The sequence below is a fragment of the Dama dama genome, chromosome 1 (genome assembly GCF_033118175.1).
Source record: "Dama dama isolate Ldn47 chromosome 1, ASM3311817v1, whole genome shotgun sequence".
Classification (NCBI taxonomy): Eukaryota; Metazoa; Chordata; class Mammalia; order Artiodactyla; family Cervidae; genus Dama; species Dama dama.
This window is the reverse complement of record NC_083681.1, coordinates 18,462,047-18,487,894: the sequence shown is the minus strand read 5'-3', so window position 1 is coordinate 18,487,894 and position 25,848 is coordinate 18,462,047. Positions and strand designations below refer to the sequence as shown.

Genomic DNA, 25,848 nt, shown 5'->3' with positions numbered 1-25,848 from the left:
GGCAAAGGAGAAAAGGAAAGATATATACATCTGATTGCAGAGTTCCACAGAACAGCAAGGAGAGATAAGAAAGCCTTCCTAAGTAATCAATGCAAAGAAATGGAGGAAAACAATAGAATGGGAAAGACTAGAGATCTCTTCAAGACAATCAGAGGTACAAAGAGAACATTTCATGCAAAGATGGACACAATAAAGGACAGAAACTGTATGGACCTAACAGAAACAGAAGATATTAAGCAGAGGTGGCAAGAATACACAGAAGAACTCTACAAAAAAGATCTTAATGACCCAGATAACCATGATGGTGTGCATGCTCACCTAGAACCAGACAACCTGGAGTGTGAAATCAAGTAGGCCTTAGGAAGCATCACTATGAACAAAGCTAGTAGAGGTGATAGAATTCCAGTTGAGCTATTTCAAATTCCAAAAGATGATGCTGTGAAAGTGCTGCACTCAATACGCCAGCAAATTTGGAAAACTCAGCAGAGGCCACAGGACTGGAAAAGGTCAGTTTTCATTCCAATCCCAAAGAAAGGCAATGCCAAAGAATGCTCAAACTACTATACAATTGCACTCATCTCACATGCTACCAAAGAAATGCTCCAAGGTAGGCTTCAACAGTATGTGAACTGTGAACTTCCAGATGTTCAAGCTGGATTTAGAAAAGGCAGAGGAACCAGATATCAAATTGCCAACTTTTGTTGGATCATTGAAAAAGCAAGAGAGTTCCAAAAAAACATCTACTTCTGCTTTATTGATTACACCAAAGCCTTTGACTGTGTGGATCACAACAAACTGTGGAAAATTCTTCAAGAGATGGGACTACCAGACCACCTTATCTTCCTTCTGAGAAATCTGTATGCAGGTCAAGAAGCAACAGTTAGAACTGGACATGGAACAACAGACTGGTTCCAAATAGGGAAAGCAGTATGTCGAGGCTGTATATTGTCACCCTGCTTATTTAACTTCTGTGCAGAGTACATCATATGAATGCCAGGTTGGATGAAGTACAAGCTGGAATCAAGATTGCCGGAAGAAGTATCAATAACCTCAGATATGCAGATGATACCACCCCTATGGCAGAAAGCAAAGAGTAACTAAAGAGCCTCTTTAGTGAAAGTGAAAGAGGAGAGTGAAAAAACTGGCTTAAAACTCAACATTCAGAAAACTAAGATCATGGCATCTGGCCCCATCACTTCATGGCCAATAGATGGGGAAACAATGGAAACAGTGACAGAGTTTATTTTCTTGGGCTCCAAAAATCACTGCAGATGGTGATGGCAGCCATGAAATTAAAAGACGCTTGCTCCTTGGAAGAAAAGGTATGACCAACCTAGACAGTATATTCAAAAGCAAAGACATTACTTTACCGACAAAGGTCTGTCTAGTCAAAGCTATGGTTTTTCCAGTAGTCATGTATGGATGTGAGAGTTGAACTATAAAGAAACCTGAGCATCAAAGAATTGATGCTTCTGAACTGTGGTGTTGGAGAAGACTCTTGAGAGTCCCTTGGACTTCAAGGAGATCAAAGCAGTCAATCCTAAAGGAAATCAGTCCTTAATATTCATTGGAAGAACTGATGCTGAAGCTGAAACTCCAAAACTTTGGCCACCTGATGCAAGAACTAACTCATTGGAAAAGACCCCTGATGCAGGGAAAGACTGAAGGCAGGAGGAGAAGGGCATGACAGAGGATGATGGTTGGAAGGCATCACTGACTTGACAGACCTAAGTTTCAGCAAGCTCTGGGAGTTGGTGATGGACAGGGAAGCCTGGCATGCTGCAATCTGTGTGGTTGCAAACAGTCACAAACGATTGATCGGCTGAACTGAACTGATCTCTTGCCTTACAGAAGAGACATGAGCTGGTTAAAAGCCATACATTATCAAGCCATGTTAGTGACACATGACCATACTGGATAGGAAGAGACAATGCATATATGTGGCGTGAAAAGAGAATAACACCTTCATATATAACAGTGACGGCTGTGATGGGAGCTCAGGGCTCCCAAAACAGATCACTTACCAGGTTTACAAATTCTCACTTATTCTGAAGAGAAATATATATTCCTGTCACTACTCATCGTATATATCATGCATTAAATCAACTCCTTCCCTTCCCCATTCTAAGAAAGGGCACAAAGGTATATAAGATGCAATGCAAAATCCTGCCACTTGGCACACAGCTGAAAGGGAACGGACAGAAAATCCTAGAGGAGCTAGAATGGACTAGGAAACAACAGCCACCTTAATATCTTCTATATCAGCGAACAGTAGAGAAATCAGGCTTTAAAGGAAGTTGCAAAGAAAAGGCTGGATCTTATTCATTCATTATAGCAACATCAGGCCTCAAGGTTAGTTAAATAAAAGCACTCTCTCATACATAACACACTGTAATTCATACCTGGTTACTCTCAACAATGGCATGATTTATATATAGCTCCAGGTTGTCAGTCTTTGACATTCTACCCACCCACATATTTGCATATTCAGAAGGTATACAAACACAAAAATATTAAAATGAAATCCACTATGCATTATAGTAGAATGACATGTAATTTATTCATAACTGAGTTAGGCCGTACTCAAAATTCACTTAAATAAGCAAATGATTACACAAACGTCTAATAATACTAAAATTGATAGTCAGAAGGTATAAAATACCATGGGGATGAAATGCCATGGTAAAATACTATTCAACAGACTATAATCATAATTCTTAACTAAATCATGGTTTTTAAAATGACTTTAAGCAGTTTCGAAATGATTTGATTTTGTTCCCCTGCCAAGCAATTTACTTCTTCCACTGATAAAAGACAGGGCCATTAGTTTCACAAGTCAGTTTCTTCTCTTGCAACACATTTTCTTGCAAAAATTTTTTTTAATATTACTTTTTGACATAAACAACAAACCAGCCAGCACTCAGTGCCCCAAGCAAAGATGCTTGGATCAGAACAGGGCCTGGGTTTAACTTGAGTTCAGCAAGAGGCAGGCAGTGAAAAAGCTTTTGCAGCATTTGCAGTATGCGTACTTCTTTTCTGAGGCTGAAGCATCATAAACATATTTAGGCATCCAAGCCAGTAAAATTATGAGAATAAAATAATATGATGTCCAGATGACTATGCCACAATTACAACTGGGGGTAAATTACAATATAATTCTGTAGTACTTCAGACAAAAACAACACCTACCTAAATTTTGCTTCTTGTAAGCCTTGTTACATTTTCATGAAGTGCAGTGGTTTTTGTAATAATGATTTATCTTATCATGTGTCTGTTTGTATCATTTTAAAGTCTTATACTTTATTGGAATGAGGTCCAAGCATGAATCTGGTCTGAAGAGCTAGCAGCTGTAGTCACAAAACATATCAATAAATTAAAACGCTTTCACAGAACAAGATTCAGCTAAATCTTTTACATATAAAATATAGCTAGAGAAATACAATTCTTCAATGCTCAATTATGAGTGACAGGAAGACAATTTAAAAAAATAGAAAACTCTCTCCATACTGGGTGTCAAGGCAAGATGTAACACTGCATGATGCCACAATATGAGCAGTCACTGGATGGCAGATACTCCAGAAACTGTGGTATCTGGGGATCTGGTAATTATGACCAAGATATGCAAACACTGTAACAAAAGGCATGCATACAGTCACTGAGTGCATTCAGGGCATGAGCTGGGACCTAAGCAGAGATCTAACACAATAATGAGGCAGTGTTCCGGGGTATCCATTAAAACGAGTGTGGGTGACTACATGTTGATTAAACCTTCTGAGGCAGCAAAGTGCGGGCACAATGCCATGTCTGGATTCTGCAGCTGTTTTATGATCCTCTTGCGGAATTTCTCCCGCACACGATTAAATTCCATTATGTCCATAGGGTCCTCTTCAATCCAAAACTTATGAAACTCGTGCATCAAATAACCTGTTAGAGATAAGACAAGTGACAAGAATGCAAGAGGAAGAAAAAAGCCTTAATCTTATTCAAAATCACCCTGAATGCTGAAAAAGATGTCAAACCAAGTATCAGCAACTCGGAAGCACAAAGACGAGATCAAAATGCAATAAATACTACTGTTAAAAATTATTCTTTAAAACTAGTGCAAGTAGAAGCTACCAATCTACAAGATTTTTGTACTTGGTCCCAGAATTATTCTCACTCTTCTAGAAGAGGAAGAAAAATCAATTCTGCCATTTCTAGAGTATGAAAAACATCTGGAACATATTCTGAAAGGTAGACAGTAACTACTTCATTCTTCCCCTCCTAGTTAAATTAACATAATGGTCTGATTTTCCAAAAGTGCTCCACTCAGCCTTTTTTCTCTTGAAATTTGATTTGAATAAAGTTTTAAATTACCCTGACAAGTCAAGCAATTGCATTCTGACTGTTATGAGACAATCAAAACTATAAATCAACTCTGAACAATACAGACTGGTCATTAAACTACATGAAATTGTTAATAAGACATTTTTGCTTTGAACCATAATTTCATATTCAATTTTTTTGTCTCAAAAATGTTGTCTAGATTGGGGACATTTTGGAATAACTGCTAAGTATTTGATATGAGAACCTACTTGTTGTATTCTGCTTTCCCACTATGCCCTTCTTCTATCATATTTAGAACTGAAATATCAATCAGTTCAGTTCAGTTCAGTCACTCAGTAGTGTCCAACTCTCTGTGACCCCGTGGACTGCAGCACACCAGGCTTCCCTGTCCATCACCAACTCTCGGAGCTTACTCAAACTCATGTCCATCGAGTCAGTGATGCCATCCAACCATCTCATCCTCTGTCGTCCCCTTCTCCTGCCTTCAATCTTTCTCAGCATCAGGGTCTTTTCAAATGAGTCAGTTCTTCACATCAGCTTCAGCATCAGTCTTTCCAAAGAATATTCAGGACAGATTCCCTTTAGGACTGACAGGTTTGATCTCCTTGCAGTCCAAGGGACTCTCAAGAGTCTTCTCTAACACCACAGTTCATAAGCATCAATTCTTCGGCGCTCAGCTTTCTTAGGGAGTCCAACTCTCACATCCATACATGACTACTGAAAAAACAATAGTTCTGACTAGACGGACCTTTGTTGGCAAAGTAATGTCTCTGCTTTTTAATACGCTGTCTAGGTTGGTCATACCTTTTCTTCCAAGGAGCAAGTGTCTTTTAATTTCATGGCTGCAGTCACCATCTGCAGTGATTTTTGGAGCCCAGAAAAATGAAGTCTGTCACTGCTTCCATTGTTTCCCCATCTATTTGCCATGAAGTGATGGGGCCAGATGCCATGATCTTAGCTTTCTGAATGGTGAGTTTTAAGCTAACTTTTTCACTCTCCTCTTTCACTTTCATCAAGAGGCTCTTTAGTTCTTCTTCACTTTCTGCCATGAGGGTGGTGTCATCTGCATATCTGAGGTTATTTCTCCTGGCAATCTTGATTCCAGCTTGTGCTTCATCCAGCCTGGCATTTCACATGATATACTCTGCATATAAGTTAAATAAGCAGGGTGACAATATACAGCCTTGACGTACTCCTTTTCCTATTTGGAAACAGTCTGTTGTTCCACGTCCAGTTCTAACTGTTGCTTCTTGACCTGCATATAGATTTCTCAGGAGGCAGGTCAGGTGGTCTGGTAGTCCCATCTCTTGAAGAATTTTCCAGTTTGTTGTGATCCACACAGTCAAAGGCTCTGGCATAGTCAATAAAGCAGATGTTTTTCTGGAACTCTCTTGCTTTTTTGATGATCCAATGGATGTTGGCAATTTGATTTCTGGTTCCTCTGTCTTTTCTAAATCTAGCTTTAACATCTGAAGTTCACTGTTCAAATACTGTTGAAGCCTAGCTTGAAGAATTTTGAGCATTACTTTGCTTGTGTGTGAGATGAATGCAATTGTGCAGTAGTTTGAGCATTCTTTGGCATTGTCTTTCTTTGGGACTGGAATGAAAACTGACCATTTCCAGTCCTGTGGCCACTGCTGAGTTTTCCAAATTTGCTGGAATATTAAGTGCAGCACTTTCACAGCATCATCTTTCAGGATTTGAGATAGCTCAACTGGAATACCATCAGCTTTGTATTACTAGCTTTGTATTACTTACCACTCTTGACAATAAACAGGCACTGTGAAAAATTCTTTAATGAGGAATTCACTTTTCCACAATGAGAATTTCAGTCACTCTAGGACAGCACAGGGTTTTAGAAGAATACAAATCCATTTGGTTTCACCATTTTTCTGCTTTACATGCAACTATAGGAAAACATTTTGAAAGGTTTAAATGACTAGAATAAAGAGTTGAAGGTGGAGGGGTTGTTAATAATCTAACACCATTCTTCTTCCTCTCAAGGTTACAAAAGTCAAGCTGTAAATCTTGCAAACTGATTCCGTGGGACTTTGTTTCTCTACCACATCAGAAAAATAATTAGACACTGTAACATTATTCTAATCAAATTGTGAAAATGGTGGCTTGGCTTCCAGGGTACGTATTATAATCATAAAACTTCACTAATTTATATAACATTACAGAGTGTTCACAAATCCATTTGGCTTACTGATCAGTTGGCTCATCTGCTAATTAACAAACATGTAACAGATACAAGGAAACGGTAAAGTTCCATGCTCCCCAACTCTCAGTTTTTTGGAGAGGGACCAAGGCAGAAAATTTCTGATAATGATTTGTTACCTAAGGAAGCTAACATAATGACATGGAGAGCAGAGGAAGGAAAGAGAAGCCAGACTATTGCTTACAGTCTCTTATTTAATTCTCACAACAGTTTTATAGCATAGGAAATGCAGATAAGTCTACATTTTACAGATGAGGACAGTGGGTTTAAACAGATGGTATACAATCATACAATTATAGCTGGAAGCTAGGACATGAAATAAACTGCCTTTTCCAGTGGACTCTCTTCTTCTGGTTATTATTCCTGTGTATAGTTCCTTCTTTGAAGGTCAAAGAAAAGCTAATCCTTTTTTCTCTTCTGGCCATTGTACTTCCTTCTCCTCATTGTACCTAATCTTATTTCATTTCAACGCAGCTGCATGTTCAGTGGAGCTTTAGATTGAATGTAATTTTCATAGCATATTGACTTGGCAGTGCAGTCAGTGCTCACTGAATAATACTGTAAAGTCAAAATGATAGAGCTCTTATATTCTTTCACCTAGATGAAATGCCTGTTTGAAATACAAACTTGCCTTTCCAACCCAGGACTGCAGCAAATTTGTTGTTGCCTAACTGTGTCCTGGTTTTGCTTCACTGCATTTTATTAGTACACAACTGAAACATACATAAGGACACAGGTAACTGCAAGAATATTAAAGAGGAGATGTGCAAAACTGATTATGTTTGATAGAGGAATAAAAAATCCAGGGCACAGTTTGCTTCTTCTAAAGAGGCCTAGTTCAATCACCTAGTTGTCAAAGTAAGAGCTGTAATCATAAATGTAAGGGGCTTCCACTTTCCATTAATAAATCATTAAAATGTAAGTATTTTAAAATTTGCTTTTTTATTCAAGTCATACATGTTTTTGCTGTTCAGTTGCTAAGCTGTGTCTGACTTTTTGTGACCCCATGGACTGTAGCATGCCAGGCTTCCCTGTCCTTCACTATCTCCCAGAGTCTGCACAAACTCATGTCTATTGAATTCTGATACTATCCAACCATCTCATCCTCTGTTACCCTTCTCCTCCTACCCTCAATCTTTCCCAGCATCAGGGTCTTTTCCAGTGAATTGGCTCTTCACATAAGGTGGTCAAAGTACTGAAGCTTCAGCTTTAGCGTCAGTCCTTCCAATGAATATTCAGAATTGACTTCCTTTAGGATGGACTGGTTTGATCTCCTTGGTGTCCAATGGACTCTCAAGAGTCTTTTTCTCCAGCACCACAATTCAAAAGCATTAATTTTTTTGGCGTTCAGTCTACTTTATGGTACAATTCTCACATCCATATATGACTACTGGAAAAATCATAGCTTTGACTCTATGGATCTTTGTTGTCAAAGTGATATCTTTGCTTTTTAATACACTGTCTAGGTTTGTCATTGCTTTTCTTCCAAGGAGCAAGCATCTTTTAATTTTGTGGCTACAATCACCATCTGCAGTGATTTTACAGCTCAAGAAGATAAAATGTGCCGTTTTCACTTTTTCCCCATCTATTTACATGAAATGATGGGACCAGATGCCATGATCTTAATTTTTTGAAGGTTAAGTCTCAAGTCAGTTTTTTCACTCTCCTCTTTCACCCTCATCAAGAGGCTCTTTTAAGTTCCTCTTCACTTTCTGCCATTAGAGTGGTATCATCTGCATATCTGAGGTTGTTGATAATTCTCCTGGCAATCTTGATCTCAGCTTGTGAGTCTTCCAGCCTGGCATTGTGCATGATGTACTCTGCACAGTTAAATAAGCAGGGTGACAATATCAATGTGCAGCCTTGACCTACTCCTTTCCAAATTTGGAACCAGTCCATTGTTCCATGTCCAGTTTTAACTGTTGCTTCTTGACCTACATACAGGTTTTTCAGCAGGCAGGTAAGATGGCCTGGTATTCCAATCTCTGATGAATTTTCCACAGTTTCTTGTGATCCACAGTCAAAGGCTTTAGCACAGTCAGTGAACTTATTGATGCACAGCTGATTTATAATGTTGTATTAGTTTCAGGTGTCCAGCAAAATAGTTCAGGTTATACATATGTATACCTATTCTTTTTCATATTCTTTCCCTTTTTGATTATTACAACATATTCAGTATACTTTTGTGCTATACAGTAGGTCTTCTTCGTTATCTATTTTATGTATAGTGTGTATATGTAAATCTCAACCTCCTAATTTAACCTCCCCACCTTTCCCCTTGGGTAGTCATAGTTTGTTTTTCATTTCTGTGGGTCAGTCTATCTTTTTTTTTTGTAAATAAGTTCATTTGTATTTTTTCAGATTTCACATAAAAGCAATATCATATGATATTTGTCTTTCCCTGGCTTACTTCATTTAGTAGGATAATCTCTAGATCCATCCATGCTGCTACAATCGGCATTATTTCATTATTTTTTTTATGTCTGAGTAATATTGCATTGTGTGTGTATATATATATATGCATGTGTGTATCTATCTATCTGTCCATATCACATCTTCTTTATCCATTCATCTGTTGATGGACATTTAGGTTGTTTCCATTCCTTGGCTACTGTAAATAATGCTTCAGTGAACACTGGCATGCATGTATCCTAATTCCTGCTTCCTTAAATAAACAACATTTCAATTCATTCAGCTGATTCTTTGATTACTGACTTCCATAGCTCTAAATAACATATTTTCCATTGCTTGGTTTTTTTACTTCCTTCATTTTGAAGATTCTCTTCTCTTCCCTGATAGATCTCCTGCTTTCTGGACCCCACTTATTCCTGTAAGGATTACTCTCTTATTTTGTGGAAATATATCCTTCAAGAGCTTCCTTATAAAGATACAAAAAAGTAAAATGTTTAAGACCTTGCACTTAAAAAATGTGTTTATTTTATTCCCACACTTAATTAGTAAGTTAGACTGGTTATAGAATTCTAAATTGGAAACTATATTCCCTTAGATTTTAAATAACATTCTCAAATGTTAGAAGATGTTATTCTACTATCTTCTGGAATAAAATGTTGCTGTTGAGAAGTCCAATGCCATCTTAATTCTCAAGTCTTTATGTGACAGACTTGGAAATTTTTAGAATCACTTCTTCCCTAGGTCATAAAATTTCACAATGATATGGACCTGAGTGTGAATCCATTTTAATCTGTTACACTAGTTCTTACTAGCTGAAATATGAAGTCATCCTTCAGCTGTGAATATTTTTCTTGATTTATTACTTTGATTCCCTCCCCTTAGTTTCACTGTTCTTTTTTTGGCCCTTCTATTATAGACGTCTAAGAATGGTCCTTTCGACCTTTCTTTTCTATTTTCCATCTACATTTCTTTTTCTACTTTCTGGAAGAGTTTCTGGCTTTATCTTCTAATTCTCCCTCAAGGTTTCATTTATGTAATCTGATTTTTAATTTCTAAGAGTACTCTTTTAGTCTCCGAATGCTCATTCTACGGCATCTTGTTCTTGTTTCACAGTAGCAATTCTCCCATCCAAGTACTAACCAGGCCCGACCCTGCTTAGCTTCCGAGATCAGATGAGATCGGGCACGTTCAGGGTGGTATGGCTGTAGACCACAGTAGCAATTCTCTTATCTCCTGGGGATATTAATGATACATATTTCTAAAATTTTCTTCTCTCTGCATTGTTTCTATTTCTTTCAGTTCAGTTCAGTTCAGTTGCTCTGTCGTGTCCGACTCCTTGTGACCCTATGAATCACAGCACACCAGGCCTCCCTCTCCATCACAAACTCCCGGAGTTTACTCAAACTCATGCCCATCGAGTCGGTGATACCATCCAGTCATCTCATCATCTGTTGTCCCCTTCTCCTCGTGCCCCTAATCCCTCCTGGCATCAGGGTCTTTTCTAATGAGTCAACTCTTCACATGAGGTGGCCAAAGTACTGGAGTTTCAGCTTCAGCATCAGTCCTTCCAATGAACACCCAGGACTGATCTCCTTCAGGATGGACTGGTTGGATCTCCTTGCAGTCCAAGGGACTCTCAAGAGTCTTCTCCAACATCACAGTTCAAAAGCATCAATTTTTCAGTGCTCAGCTTTCTTCACAGTCCAACTCTCACATCCATACATGACCACTGGAAAAACCATAGCCTTGACTAGACGGACCTTTGTTGGCAAAGTAATGTCTCTGCTTTTTAATATGCTATCTAGGTTGGTCATAACTTTCCTTCCAAGGAGCAAGTGTCTTTTAATTTTATGGCTGCAGTCACCATCTGCAGTGATTTTGGAGCCCCAAAAAATAAAGTCTGACACTGTTTCCACTGTCTCCCCATCTATTTCCCATGAGGTGATGGGACCGGATGCCGTGACCTTAGATTGCTGAATGTTGAGCTTTAAGCCAACTTTTTCACTTAGAGTGGCTTTATTTCTGCCAGCTTTAGACTCTCTCTCATGCTTGAGGCTTTCCTTACTGTTATTGCTATCTAGGGCTACACTCAATATGCCAGTAAATTTGAAAATTCAGCAGTGGCCACAGGACAGAAAAGGTCAGTTTTCATTCCAATCCCAAAGAAAGGCAATGCCAAAGAATGTTCAAACTACTGCACAATTGCACTCATCTCACACACTAGCAAAGTAATGCTCAAAATTCTCCAAGCCAGGCTTCAATAGTATGTGAACCGTGAACTTTCAGATGTTCAAGCTGGATTTAGAAAAGGTAGAGGGACCAGAGATCAAACTGCCAACATCTGCTGGATCATCAAAAAAGCAAGAGAGTTCCAGAAAAACATCTGCTTCTGCTTTATTGACAACGCCAAAGCCATTGACTGTGTGGATCACAACAAACTGTGGAAAATCCTTCAAGAGAAATGGGAATACCAGACTACCTGATCTATCTCCTGAGAAATCTATATGCAGGTCAAGAAGCAATAGTTATAACAGGACATGGAAAAACAGACTTGTTTCAAATCAGGAAAGGAGTACGTTAAGGCTATACATTGTCACCCTGCTTATTTAACTCATATGGAGAATACATCATGCGAAATGCTTAGCTGGATGAATCACAGGCTGGAATCAAGATTGCTGGGAGAAATAACAGTAACCTCAGATATGCAGATGATACCACCCTTTTACGGCAGAAAGCGAAGAGGAACTAAAGAATCTCTTGATGAAAGTAAAAGAAGAGAGTGAAAAAGTTGGCTTAAAACTCAGCATTCAAAAATGAAGATCATGGCATCCAGTCCCTTCATTTTATCGCAAATAGATGGGGAAACAATGGAAAAAGTGACAGACTTTATTTTCAGGGGCTCCAAAATCACTGCAGAGGGTGACTGCAGCCATGAAATTAAGACACTTGCTCCTTGGAAGAAAAGCTATGACCAACCTAGACGGCATATTAAAAAGCAAAGAAATTACTTTACCGACTATATTCTGTCTGGTCAAAGCTCTGGTTTTTCCAGTAGTCGTGTATGGATGTAAGAGTTGGATCATAAAGCAAGCTGAGCACCACAGAATTGATGTTTGAACTGTGGTGTTGGAGAAGACTCTTGAGAGTCCCTTGGACGACAACGAGATCAAACCAGTCAGTCGTAAAGGAGATCAGTCCTGAATATTCACTGGAAGGACTGATGCTGAAGCTGAAGCTCCAATACTTTGGCTACCTGATTCAAAGAACCAACCCATTGGAAAAAACTCTGATGCTCAGAAAGATTGAAGGCAGGAGGAGAAGGGGACGACAGAGGATGAGATGGCTGGATGGCATCACCAATTCAATGGACATGAGTTTAATGTGCTCCAGGAGTTGGTGATGGACCGGGAAGTCCATGGACTTGCAAAGAGTCCACAGGGTCGCAAAGAGTTGGACATGACTAAGCAACTGAACTGACTGACTGATAAGAGGGATGGATTCACAATGCCTGGAGTCTCAAATGGGAAGATATGAAGGTTGGGGGTGGTGACTTGACAGCTGGTGGCAGGAATCATTTGGAGGCATATTCATTCACATTTCTAGTAGCAGATGCTGACTATCCGTTGCGACCTCCTCTGGGGCTGTCAATCTCGATTACTACATATGACTTCTATGTATATCTTGGATTTCTTCACAACACACAGGAATCAGATCCCTTACGTGGTGGTTCATGCTTCCAAAGGCAGCTCAAGCCCTGATCTCCAGATCAAAAACTTTTTTCTTTAAAAAAATTATTTTATTGATATATAGTTGTGTTACAATGTTGTATTAATTTCTTCTGTATAGTGAAGTGACTCAGTTATACATATATGCACATTCTTTATAATATTATTTTCCATTATGGTTTATCATAGGATATTGAATATAGTTCCCCATTATATATATAGTAGGAACTTTTTGTTTATCATTCTATATATATCAGCTTGTGTCTACTAACTCCAAACTCATTCCATCCCTTCCTCAGTCTCCTGTTCCTTGGCAACCACAAATCTGTTTTCTATGTCCATGGGTGTGTTTCTGTTTCATAGATAGGTTCATTTGTGTCATATTTTTGATTCTACATATAAGTGATATCATATGGTATTTGTCTTTCTCTTTCTGACTTACTTCACTTAGTATGATAATCTCTAGTTGCATTCATGTTACTGCAAATGGCATTATTTCATTCTTTTTTATGGCTGAGTAATACTGTATTCCATTGTATATATGTACCACATCTTCTTTACCCACAAATGAAAGCCTTTCCTAATGTAGCCCTAGAAGTCACATAGTATGAATTCTGCTTATTCTATTGGTCAACCAACTGGTCAGCCCAGTTGGGCTGGGCTACTTCTTAACAGAAGAAGTGTCAAAGAATTTGAGGACATGTTTTTAAGCATCTCACTCAAACATCTGATAATACCTGGATCTCTGCAGTGTATTTTACTAAATAAAAAGCCAATTGGAGTAAAAGTTAATTGGCAGCTCTAAGCACTAGGTAGGGTTTGCTGATCGTGAGCATGACTGTAGAGTGATATGGCTGGGCTGTTTCATGGGGCAGACCCAGAGGTCAGCATTTTCAGCTATTTTCTCTTGGGATGTTCAGATTTCAGAGAAGGCCTTTGTCAATCTCTTGACTGGCTGCCAAAGTGACAGGAACCAGGTAGGAGAAGGAGCCTGGGTGCCAGTCTTCATCATCACTTTCAGTATGGTTTGCCATTAGCTGTGCCTGATTCTCATCAGACCAGAGACCCTTTAATTTCTCTCTCTGGAAAGTAACCAGCTTTTGCTGAGGAGGGGGCAGGACAGAAGCTGTCTCTTGGAAAATGGGATTTAGGCCTCTAAGAGATTCTTAACATATTTTCAAGCAAACTTGCTAGTTTTGGTCTTATGTTAACCCTCATTTCCAAGATATGTTGATGCTGCCAATTCTTGAACCTTTTGGAGAGTCTTGCAGAATAAGTCAGGTTGCTTCTTACTTTCTATGCCACCTGTTAGGCATCTGCTTTCTTAAGACCACTAACTCATTCACCACTTAATCTGTTTTCCAGCTTTCAAAATGAGATTTTCTTGTCTTGTTTCTGATTTTTATCCTTGTGGGTTTATGCTTTCTTTCAGTTCAGTTCAGTTCAGTTCAGTCGCTCAGTTGTGTCTGACTCTGCGACCCCATAAACTGCAACATGCCAGGCCTCCCTGTCCATCACCAACTCCCGGAGCCTACCCAAACTCATGTCCATTGAGTTGGTGATGCCATCCAACCATCTCATCCTCTGTCTCAGGATTTTCCTAAGAACTTTCTATTGAGTGGAATTTCAGAAGGGAGTGTAATACATACACTAATTATGTCATCTTAAACTGGATGTCCTGATTAGACAGATATAAAAGATGACAGAATCCTACATAATATAAGCACTATTAATTTAGGAACTTAAATAAAATAAATATCTGTTAACTTTTGACTTTACCACATTTAAAAAATGAACCAGGGAACAATACTTTCCTGTGGTAGATCTGGGGTGGAATGATTGGGTCTTAACCATAATCAGAAAGAGAGCAGATCTGGTTACCAACTTAACAGCAGAAAAAAAAGGGCCAAAATAAACAAAAAGAGAACTTTTGACATTTTCTTGCTAAAAAAGCTTAAGTACAATAAGCAATGTTTAAATGGACAGGAGCCTGGCATGCTCCAGTCCATGGGGTCACAAAGAGTCGGTCATGACTTGGTGACTAAACAACAAAAACTACAAAATAACTTAAAAGGCATTTCTTCTATAAATTGCTTAGGGTTACTTGATGATGTGGCAGATTATCTTTCTATGTTCCTCCAAACCAGTTAATGTCTGGCCTGCAAAGATGATAATGACATATAGCTACATTTTAAGATTCTGCCTTTAAAATTAGACAGTAGCATCTCAGGACTCTACTAAACAGTCTTGATCTCTATCTTCTGAAACCTCAGCACAACTGCAAGCTCAGGTTCAGGGTCAACAACAATCCCTCTATTAGCACCTGCAGTTAGAGGGAACTGCAAACACTACCCTCTGTAGCAACAGTAGTGGTAGCAGTAAAATTAATACCAACGACTCCAACACCATCTGTATCACCCACTAAACCACCACTTCCTCTTTCTAATGTTCACGGAATACTAACAATGGGACTAACTAAGACAAAAACCATCTTATCTTCATTTCATTTTGCATCCATTTTATAGAGGAGATAGCTGAGGTTTAGGGGAGGGTAGTAAACGTAGATGTTGAGTAAACTCAGGCTGTCTTCAAAGCCTGTGCAGTTAAGCGACATGCTGGATCCGAGGGAGAAAGACATCCATGATGTCTTTAAGTCAGATGGGAAGTTGATACACTGAATTTATTGGCAAGAGGTGGGAACAAGCAAAGATTCATGATGCCTGAAAATATGTGGTTTTGAATGAGAAAATAAAATAAAAACCAAAGGAGGAGTTCAAAGGCTCCAAAGCAACCAAATCACAAAGATCTCTCAGCTTCAGCCCTTGTCCAAAGTGTTCTCTATAGAAGTCTATGGCAATAATTAAGCAACAAGACACTTACAGAATGTTTGCTGGAAGTGAGATAATGTTGGAGCTTCTGGAGCGATGTTGTAGAAATGGGTTTTTAGTGCTCCGCTCACCAGTAGATTATATGCCAGATCAGTTATATTGATGCCCACAATTGCAAATGAGTACCTGTAAAGTACAAGCCACAACACCAACTGTGTGTCACATATGGGAAGTAAGCATCTCAAAAAAATGATAGTTTGATTTTTACATTACATTAAATTATGAGAATGGCAGATTTCCCTTCCTCACAGCCTTATCAAAACTCTAAATCTTATTAACAGAAAATTTTAATAATGTTTGCCAAGAGAACTGAGAGTTTGTATGCCTTGACTTATTAATTCCATTCCCAAATATATGAGAAAAAAACAGAAAATGAAAAAGCTTTATACACAAGGATAGTCATTTATATAGCAAAGATATGTAAATTATTCATATATCCTAAAGAAGATGATTGGTGAAATAAATTATGATAATCTCATATAGTGTACTACAGCTAGTAAAACTATATTCCTTAAGATGATTTAAGCAGGATATAAAACAATATATAAGGAACAAGCCAAGTTTTATTATATACATTCAAATGTGAACAAAAATATTCTAAGATTCAAATATTACAAAATATTAATATCGGTATATTAGAGTAATATGACTAGGGTGTTTTTGTTTACTTCTCTGTATTTTTTAAAATTTCTATAATAAATAAAATATTACTCTTAAAATGAGGAAAAATTAGTATCTTAATACTCAGCGTATATTTTCTAGTTCATTTTCCACACGTCTATTCAAAATTAAGTCAAATGCAGTTCTTAAGTCTTCTCTGGCACTATAAATCCAGCACATAAAAAAGAAGTTCTCTGTTCAGAAATATTTTTGGATGACATGAGGCATTATAAAAAAATTTATAAAGTAAAATTTTAACTAATAGCCTGACAGTTGATAGAAATCCTTCAAAGCAAACTAGCAAATACAATTCCAAATTATGACTTTTGAAAATCATTTCCATATAGTTGTAACTTTCTAAACCTTTGACTAGAACATAGGCAAAGTAGTATCATATAATCATATAAGTAAATCCAAAAAACATAAGCAGGTTCTTTTCAAAACTGGATTATTTATTTCCATCAGGACAAGTGGATTTTCATCCTTGTCATTTTTTGCAGTGCTCTTAGGATATTTTTGTTCTGGTTCTGGCTCAGACTGATAACCCTTTATACATGGAGTCCCACACTCACCCAATTGCTTTATCCATCCTTTTCTTCTCCCATTCTGCTTTGCTAAATTTGCTGAATAAATGAGTGAACAAATAAATAAATATGTAACATTTGATCTCTAATTAGCACCTGTTCTCTTTTAATGTTTTTTTTTTTTTAAACTGTTGACTAGATGTGGGGATGTTTATAACTCAGTTATCAAACACTAATCAATTTAAATGTTATTAACTAAAAAGCTACAGTGTAATTTATACAGAGCTCAGAAATGGAGTTATTTAAAGCCATGGTACTTATCCCTTATTCACTATATTATGGTAGTGAGAGACAGACCTAAAAATCAAGCATACTCTTTTATATTATCCATTAATTATCAAACAATACTTCCTCCATGAAACCTTGCCTGGTATCTCTCTCTCCTCTAGCAAGATGCTACCTCACTCTCTCATGATTCCCCACCCTGCATTTCATCTGGTTTTCCCTCATGGAAATTATATTATTTAGCCTTATTTGTGATGTCTTATACACAGCAGATGCCAAATAAACATTTACTGATAGTGAAAAAAAGAAGAAAGAAGAAAATGAGGGAGGGAGGGGAGAGACACATTAGCTTTAAAAATTCTGTTCCAACAAGTGCTGTAGCATTTCCTCTGGCTAAGCCAAGACAACTAAACTACAGCAGATACATTTTAACACTTTTTTATACTTACAGCTTCTGAATAAGACTATCTGAGGAAAGGGTTCTATAATAAGGGCGTTCTGAAAATACTAGCTTGCATTCTATTACTTTGTGTACTTTCTTATACCCCTTCTCACCCACTTCCATACTGCCAACATCTGGTAGGCAGGAACCACCTTGCATTCTTCTTTGTGGCCAACGTGACCTTCATTCAGTGTTCTACACTAAAAACTGTTGTTAGTCTTGGAACTAAATACAATTCTAAAACTAGAGCTATTATGAACATTTAGCTTCCATCTAAGTAACAGAATGAGTTCTCCATAAAACAGTGCAAACACTACAACAAAAGACACACATGTTATACACAGCACAAGCCCACGAAAACGATGCAAAATTGGTGTTTTACTCTAAGTACTTTCTGCTCTATAAATGACTGGCTCTAATTCAAAGTAACTGTCTTTAATTCATGTTAAAATAAGCCACTTCTTTTTAAAGTATAACTGCCAATTATCAGCCAAAGAGGCATCAGGAGATTTTTACCTTAAACAACTCATACCCAAACTAAAAGGAGTTAGGTGTGAAATTGAAGAAACTTTGTATAAACAAATTTATAAGCAGCTCTTTTCAACAAAACTTTATAAATACATAGTGTCTCCGTATTTTGTTAAATTAAATCTACCTGCATTGGAAATATAAGAAAAGGCCAAATGACCTCCACTCATTTCAATACTTTTAAGTAATGATACTCTATAGGATGTCCCAGCCCAAACAAAAGGAACTCCTCTCTTCAGGAGACACACACCACAAACACTCACAAAAACAAACTGTCAAAATTCTCCTCTTAAACTTGAATCTACTTTTATCCCTCAAGTTACTTCAGGATAGATCTTCACAAGAGCAACAATGTATAATGCTTGCTGAAGGGTAGGCAGGAAAAAACCTTCCTTAGTATTTCCTGGCTTCTCCCTGTTCAACACCTGAGATATTCAGGGTCTGAAAGAATCTAGGGTGATATCACAATGGGTTAATAAATATTTCTTTCAGACACTGGTGAAGGACAGTGGTGATTTCAAGACATTCTGATTTGTATTCAATGACATTTACCATCAATTTGAAGTGGTTAATAGTTGAACTTCATCTAGTCAATTTTATTTGTAGCTTGAGGGACAAAGGATTTGCATGCTCCTCCACCCCACACATTCTAGTCTCTTCTTAAATAAGAGTAAACACACAAACCCTCAATACTTCCTCTCTGATGGCCAACACAGGATATAAAATTATAAAGCTTTTATTTCAAGATCGTTCATAGACAAAATTAATCCCTCTCCAACAGTTTATTAACAAATATTTTAAGCTTATTGCCACTTCCCAAGGACCGTGAAGGATTCATGTCTTCTACCTAATGCGTCTCCACAGAATAACAGTGCTCACAGACTCCTCAGTCAATTTTAATTATAGAGATTTCAGAATCTCTACATTAACAGAAACATGTAATTCGATGTAGTTAAAAAATTAAAATAGCTTGATTTCAGCCATGCAATATATGAAGAAAGAGTTAAGGGATCTTAGTGTTTTTCTTAAAGTAAATAAAAGGTAAAGAAAATGAAAATTTAACCTTGTAAAAGATTATAATTATAAATTTGGGAAGTATAGTATAATTTAATGAATCTTAGCCATTGAAGCTACAGTCAGTATAATAGTAAGATAAGAGGGGAACCCCAAAGTCAGTCTATACCACTGAGATTCTGAGAGTGGTATGATAAAATTTGGGACTTATTTAGTAATCATGAACACTAACAAGGACTCTGTTCATGCTGAGGAGAAAAAAGTGATACAAAAATATGAATACATAATAGAAGAACTCTTTATAATAAGAGTGACTAAAGCATGTATATACTCTTCATAATAATACAATTAGAAATACATTAATAGGAGAGTTAATATGCTTTGTGCAACAAAATTCCCAAATAAAATGTCCATCTCTTGGAGTAGATGGGATCAGAGATGTGTGGTAACGTGTTCAGCTTTTAGGTGACGTTTCAAAATGTTTTTCCAACAGACACAGCTGTAGAAAGACTCGTGACATTTTCTATCAGGTCAGTCTAATCTGATTTTTCCTTTACCAAAATGCAAGCCAAATGTAATGAATCATATAAACTGTCAGGAAATGTTTGCTTTTAGAAAATTTTCTTGAATTTATATTTTTTGAAAAATTCTTACCCATACTTAGCCTAAAATAAAAGTGAGAAAAAGCAAAAGCAAAGAAAAATACCTTATTTCCTCTTTAGTGATATCCCTTAATGCAATCAGTTAAAAAAAATTTAGAAAGTTAAATGAAAACACAAACAATTTACAATCTAGAATTTTATTAAGAAAATAAAAGAGCGTCAGCAATTTTAGACTTTCTCACTTGGTCTCTGACTTCGACTTCCATTCTTCCCTCTATTCCCCCTCTGTGGTCCCTTGTTTCCCACCTATACTTTCTATTCTCTTTCTACTCTACTTTCTACTCTCTTTCTACTCTACTTTCTCCTTCTTCTTTGCCCATCTCCTCAATCTTCCCAGACACCAGAGATACTACCAATCCCTTCAGATAAATACATATTTCACTTGAACAGTGCCACTTTACATCCTAAAACTTGTAACAACTCTGACATTTTAACCTTCCTATTCAGCATTTGTCAAAAGTGCTTGTTTGAAAGAGCTTTAAGCCTCACTTCTGGTGGGTTGACTTTCTTGAGAATCTCAATAGAACCATATAGGAGATGAAGTTAATTCTACCTAATCTACAAAACCTAATTCACCTTTTATTTTTAATGATTACCTGCATTTGGGATGAAGAGAATCAGAGAGGACCTGCTGAGCTGCTGCAGCATCTCTTTCTGCAAAATACCTATAGTTGGAGGGAAAAGAAAACCATAACTCCAGACCTTTAGAATACATTCATTTCAACCCAATCTGAGGTCATTTTGGATTCAGAGATGGATACCAACATAAGTGATATCACTTGTTTCAGCTGCTCCAGAGAATGAACTGCTTTTCATAACAGAATTTTCCAAATAGAATGAGAATCTAATAGGGTACTTGTAAAACCCACATAGTTTTAGGAATGATTCCAGGAGGTTTGAAAATTTAACTATGAACTTTACCATTCCCCAGAGAGCCAAAGATATTCTTAATGAGGGTTATAGATTCTTTTGTTTGCTTTTAATTTTATTTATTTTTTAATTGAAGGATAATTGCTTTACAGAAGAGGGTTATAGATTTTTAGTAGGAAGGCAGAATGAGGCCCCTCAGAAGGCAGAAAAGGCCTGGATGAAGACAACATGGTGAGAGGTTCTGACTGCCAAACAGCAGAGAAAGGATGAGACTAGATGAGGTTCAGTGTATTTTCTTGGAGAATATTCTTGGGGTAAATTTTGGATGAAAATATCTTACAGAGCATAGAGATGTTAAAGTTCTGTTTTGGGGGGAAAAGGGCAATGAATTTCCTAACAAATGCAAAAAGCTTACATACCCTCAAAAATACATCATAAAAGTTACTTCATAAAGACAATTATAAAATTAAGAATAGCATATATTATTTGATTTGATGCATATATAATTTATTGAATATATCTAAAGGATAAAACAAGCTCTTATATTTTCTTTCAAAAAGTTCAAAGATAGTCAGCAAATTTCATAAACATATCCATGTTTATTAATGAAATTGAGTCTCTTCATACTTTTGTTGGTCATCTAGGTTTCTCCTTTTATAGCCTATCTGTTAATATTTCTTGGTCCAGTATATCTTAAAATGCATTCAAATAAATAAGATAAATAAAGCCTCAGAGCCTCATATAATGGAGATGGATCCTTTATCATGTATATGAATGTCAACCTTGGTTTTCATTTTATCTATGGTGGCTTATCTTGCAGAAAGTTTCACTTTTAATGTCTGAGATCCATTGATTTCTCCTTTACAGCTTGTGCTTTTTTGGTTTTTGTCTTTAAGAGTTCCCTCTTTACTCACATATTTCAAAGATTTTCTCCTAAAAGTTGTAAATAGTTGTTTTTGACATTCAACTTGTAAACTGAGGTGAGGTAGATATTTATTTTTCAAACAGAAAGTCAACTGTCCCAGCTGTACTTATCAAAAGCTAATCCTTTACATACTTATTTGCAACCCCACCTTTACTTTTCTATCCAATCACACATTACATAATAATGTAACATTTAAAACACTTTATAAAAGAATGGGTGACTATTCAGATATAAAGAACAAACTAGTGGTTACCAGTGGAGAGGGGGAGGAGGGACAAAATCGGAGTAAAGGAGTAGGAGATACAAACTGCTGGGTGTAAGACAAGCTATAAGGATGTATTTTAAAACATGGGGAGTGGAAGCAAAATTTTCTAATAACTGTAAATTGAAGGTGACCTTTAAAACTGTATAAAATATATACCATCTTAAAAAAAGGCATGAGTGATTATTAAACTTCATAAATTTAAAATAAAAGCAAAGATCTAGTGGGGAAATGGGTGCTATTAAAAATGTCATTTTTTCTTTTAAAACCATATCACTACCCTTCCTAAGAATAACCTACAAGGACTCTTTTTTTCTTGAAAATGAATGGCTACAAATGACCCAATTTAAGCATGAAAAAAATAATGAGGACAATTATTAAATCACATAAGCACACAAAAACCAGGAGTTAAAATGATAATTTAAAAATATAGAGATAAAGCCAAAAAAAAACACCAAAGTTTGATCACTAACAAAGGCACTAGGGCACCAACTCCTTCCTCTGAAAATTGGTAACATATTTACTTGAGCAGCTATCCTGCCTGTCTTTTAGAGAAACCAAACAACCATATTTAATAAAAGAAACAGTCTTTACAGAATTCCAGCCAAAAACTGTGGGAAGAAAAAATTAGAGAAGCACTCTATGTATAATTAATTGGTTCACTGACGATCACTTGAGGAAATGGTTAAATGGCTAGATGGCAATGGAGACATCAGGCTGTGATTCCTCTGACTCATTTCAGCGTAAAACTGAGAGTGCGGATGTTACACTCTCAACATGAACCTATTCAAGTGTTTTAGAATATCTCTTATTTTCAAGAAATGCCAGGATGGGTACAAATGCAAACAGACAAATATAGACTGTGGGATATTTTATAGTACAGCAAAGTTGACCTATATTCTTGCATGAGTTTAATGACATGATTGGGGGTGCAAAAGGAGAGGACAGAGGGGGAGAAATTGCTTGAATTAAAAAAGACCAGAGAGATAATCATTAAGTGCAATGCATAGATCTTACATGGAACTGGATTATGACAAACCAGCTATAAAAGACATTTTTGAGAGAACTTGGAAATTTGAATATGGTCAGGATATATAGATAATACCAAGGAATCATTGTTAATTTTGTTAGGTGTAATAATGTCATTGGTGTTAACATAAGGTAATATTCATGTCTTCTAAAGCTACATATTGACATATGAGACTGAAACTACAAACAGTATAAGATTTTCATTAACATAATTCTACCAAAAAAAAGTGCTGCAAGTATTTCAAAATGTCAATAATTACTAAATCTGGATGATCAGTATAAAGGGGATTCTTTATAATCTCTCCTCTGTTTTTGTATACAATGGAAATTTTTCATAATAAAATAATTAAAATAAATTTGAGACTTGTTTAAAAGAATGCATAAAGTTTGCCAGATAAAAGGAAGATGGTAGTATTTTTTTAAATTTTATGAACCTGAGTTGAAGTCAGAGGACTTGAATGTTTACTTGGAGTCTTCTGGGCAGTGGCTTCTAGGACTAATAACTCAACTTTGACATTTCAATATGAGAAGGCCAGACATCACTTTAAAACTCAACCATTCTTCATTTTACTTACTGCAAATTGTACAGTCCCAAAAGTCCCATTCCTCGGAAATCTGTTTTAGGATCATCACCTTGGAAACCAATTTCACACCATTGCTTAGAAATCCGGGATTCCAGTGGGGTATTGGGCTTCAAGAATTTCCATAACTGAAGACAAAGAAAAAATTAGCTTGTTAATATACACACGTATAATACTATTTCTTACTGGCTAAAATTTAGTAAACTACACTATTAAGAAGAACTTTGGAAATCTGAATATATGCAAGTATATTACAATTGCAGATCTGATTATCTTTCAATTATCTATGACAACAGCTCTCAAAGTATGATTAAAAGACTCCTTGAGGGAGTCTAAGACGTTTCCAGGAAGCCTGGGAAGCAAAAATTATTTTGTAATAGAACTAAGAGGTTAGTTGTCTTTTTACTCTCATCTTCTCATAAAAATACAGTGGAATTTTCCAGAGGCTGAATGACATGTGATGATGTCATTGCACTGAAGGCAATGGAATGTATACTTGTGTATATTTTAGTGTGTTTAATCTTTCTGCTTTAGTTCCTAGTCAGTGATATGTTTATGTGTATATGTGTGTATACATACACACAATCTTCTACAAAAGATTTTTGGAACCTTCAAAAACATTTAAGAGAATAAAGAGAAGGGAAGAAAAGGAATAATTTTGAGGTCATGCATTATTCAAGTCCTCAGACATGATTAGCTAACTTTATAGCAAAACAATTAGCAGCACTGTTAACAAAAAGAAAGTGAACTGACTTGAGTTTCATTTCTCATCTATAACAGGGATGAGAATAAATAAGGATCATATAGTTGAATAAAGAAAGATGTTCTTGGATTAGAAGAATCAATATGTGAAAATGACTACATTACCCAAAGCAATCTACAGATTCAATGCAATCCCTATCAAATTACTAATGACATTTTTTTCACAGAACTAGAACAAAAAATTTTGCTACTTGTATGGAAACACAAAAGATCCTTAACAGCCAAAGCAACCCTGAGAAAGAAAAATAGAGCTAGAGAAATCAACCTTCCTGAATTCAGACTATACTACAAAGCCAGTCATCAAGGCATATGGTACTGGCACAAAAACAGGCATACAGATGAAGGAAATAAGATAGAAAGCCCAGAGATAAACCCACGTACCTATGGGCACCTTAGTTTTGACAAAGGATGCAAGAATATACAATGGAGAAAAGACAGCCTCTTCAATAAGTGGTGCTCGGAAAATGGGACAGCTACATGTAAAAGAATGAAACTAGAACACCTTCTAACACGATACACAAAAATAAACCCAAAATGGGCTAAAGACTGAAATATAAGGCCAGAAACTACAAAACTCTTTAGAGGAAAACATAGGCAGGACACTCTTTGACACAATTCACAGCAAGATCCTTTTGACCCACCTCCTAGAGTAATGGAAATAAAAACAAAAATTAAGTAGCAGGACCTAATTAAACTTAAAAGCTTTGGCAAAGCAAAGAAAACTATAAACAAATGAAAAGACAATCCTCAGAATGGGAGAAAATAATTGCAAATGAAACTGACAAAAGATCACTCTCCAAACTATACAAGCAGTTTATGCAATGCAATATCAGAAAAACAACTCAATCAAAAAATGGGCAGAAGACCTAAACAGACATTCCTCCAAAGAAGACATACAAAGTGGTCAACAAACACATGAAAAAATGCTCAACACTGCTCATTATTAGAGAAATACAAATCAAAACCACCATGAGGTATCACCTCACACCTGTTAGAATGGTTACCATCACAAAGTCTACAAACAATACATTCGAGAGAGAATGTAGAGAAAAGGGAACCCTCTTGCATTGTTGGTGGGAATGTAAATGGATACAGTCACTATGGAGAACAGTATGGAGATTACTCAAAAAACTAGGACTAAAACTACCATATAACCCAGCAATCCCACTACTAGGCATATACCCTGAGAAAATCATAATTCAAAAAGACACATGTACCCCAATGTTCACTGCAGCACTATTTACAATAAGTAGGACATGGAAGCAACTTAGATGTCCATGGACAGAAAATGGATAAAGAAATTGTGGTACAATCTACACAATGGAATATTGCTCAGCCATAAAAAGAATGAACTTGAGTCAGTTGTAGTGAGGTGGGTGAACCTAGAGCCTGTTATACAAAGTAGGTCAGAATGTGGAAAACAAATATCATATATTAATACATACATGTGGAATCTAGAAAAATGGTACTGATCAACCTATTTACAGGGCAAGAACAGAGACACAGAAGTAGAGAATGGACTTGTGAATACAGCTGGGGAAGGAGAAGGTGGATGAACTGAGAGAGCAGCATTGAAATATATATACTCCCATGTGCAACACAGATAGCTAGTGGGAAGTTGCTATGAACACAGGGAGCTCAGCATGGTGCTCTGTGATGACCGAGAGGGGTGAGATGGTGGTGGGGAAGCTCAATAGGGAGAGGATATGTGTACACGTAGAGCTATTTCATG

At 36.7% G+C, this 25,848-nt stretch overlaps 1 protein-coding gene across 7 annotated transcripts in view; it reads right to left on the bottom strand.

Annotated features, from left to right (window-relative positions):
• Positions 1–2,541: 2,541 nt before the first annotated feature.
• The window catches only part of ELMOD1 (ELMO domain containing 1), an 83,144-nt gene continuing 59,837 nt past the window's right edge, over positions 2,542–25,848 (bottom strand). For all 7 annotated transcript variants that reach the window (XM_061144050.1, XM_061144077.1, XM_061144086.1 and 4 more), the window contains 5 exons: positions 23,349–23,482; positions 20,284–20,352; positions 16,805–16,855; positions 15,565–15,698; positions 2,542–3,924 (listed from right to left, as the gene is read on the bottom strand). In XM_061144050.1, coding sequence (XP_061000033.1) covers positions 3,752–3,924; positions 15,565–15,698; positions 16,805–16,855; positions 20,284–20,352; positions 23,349–23,482 — 561 coding nt within the window. In that variant the 3' untranslated portion in view covers positions 2,542–3,751. The remainder of the gene's footprint in view (positions 3,925–15,564; positions 15,699–16,804; positions 16,856–20,283; positions 20,353–23,348; positions 23,483–25,848) is intronic.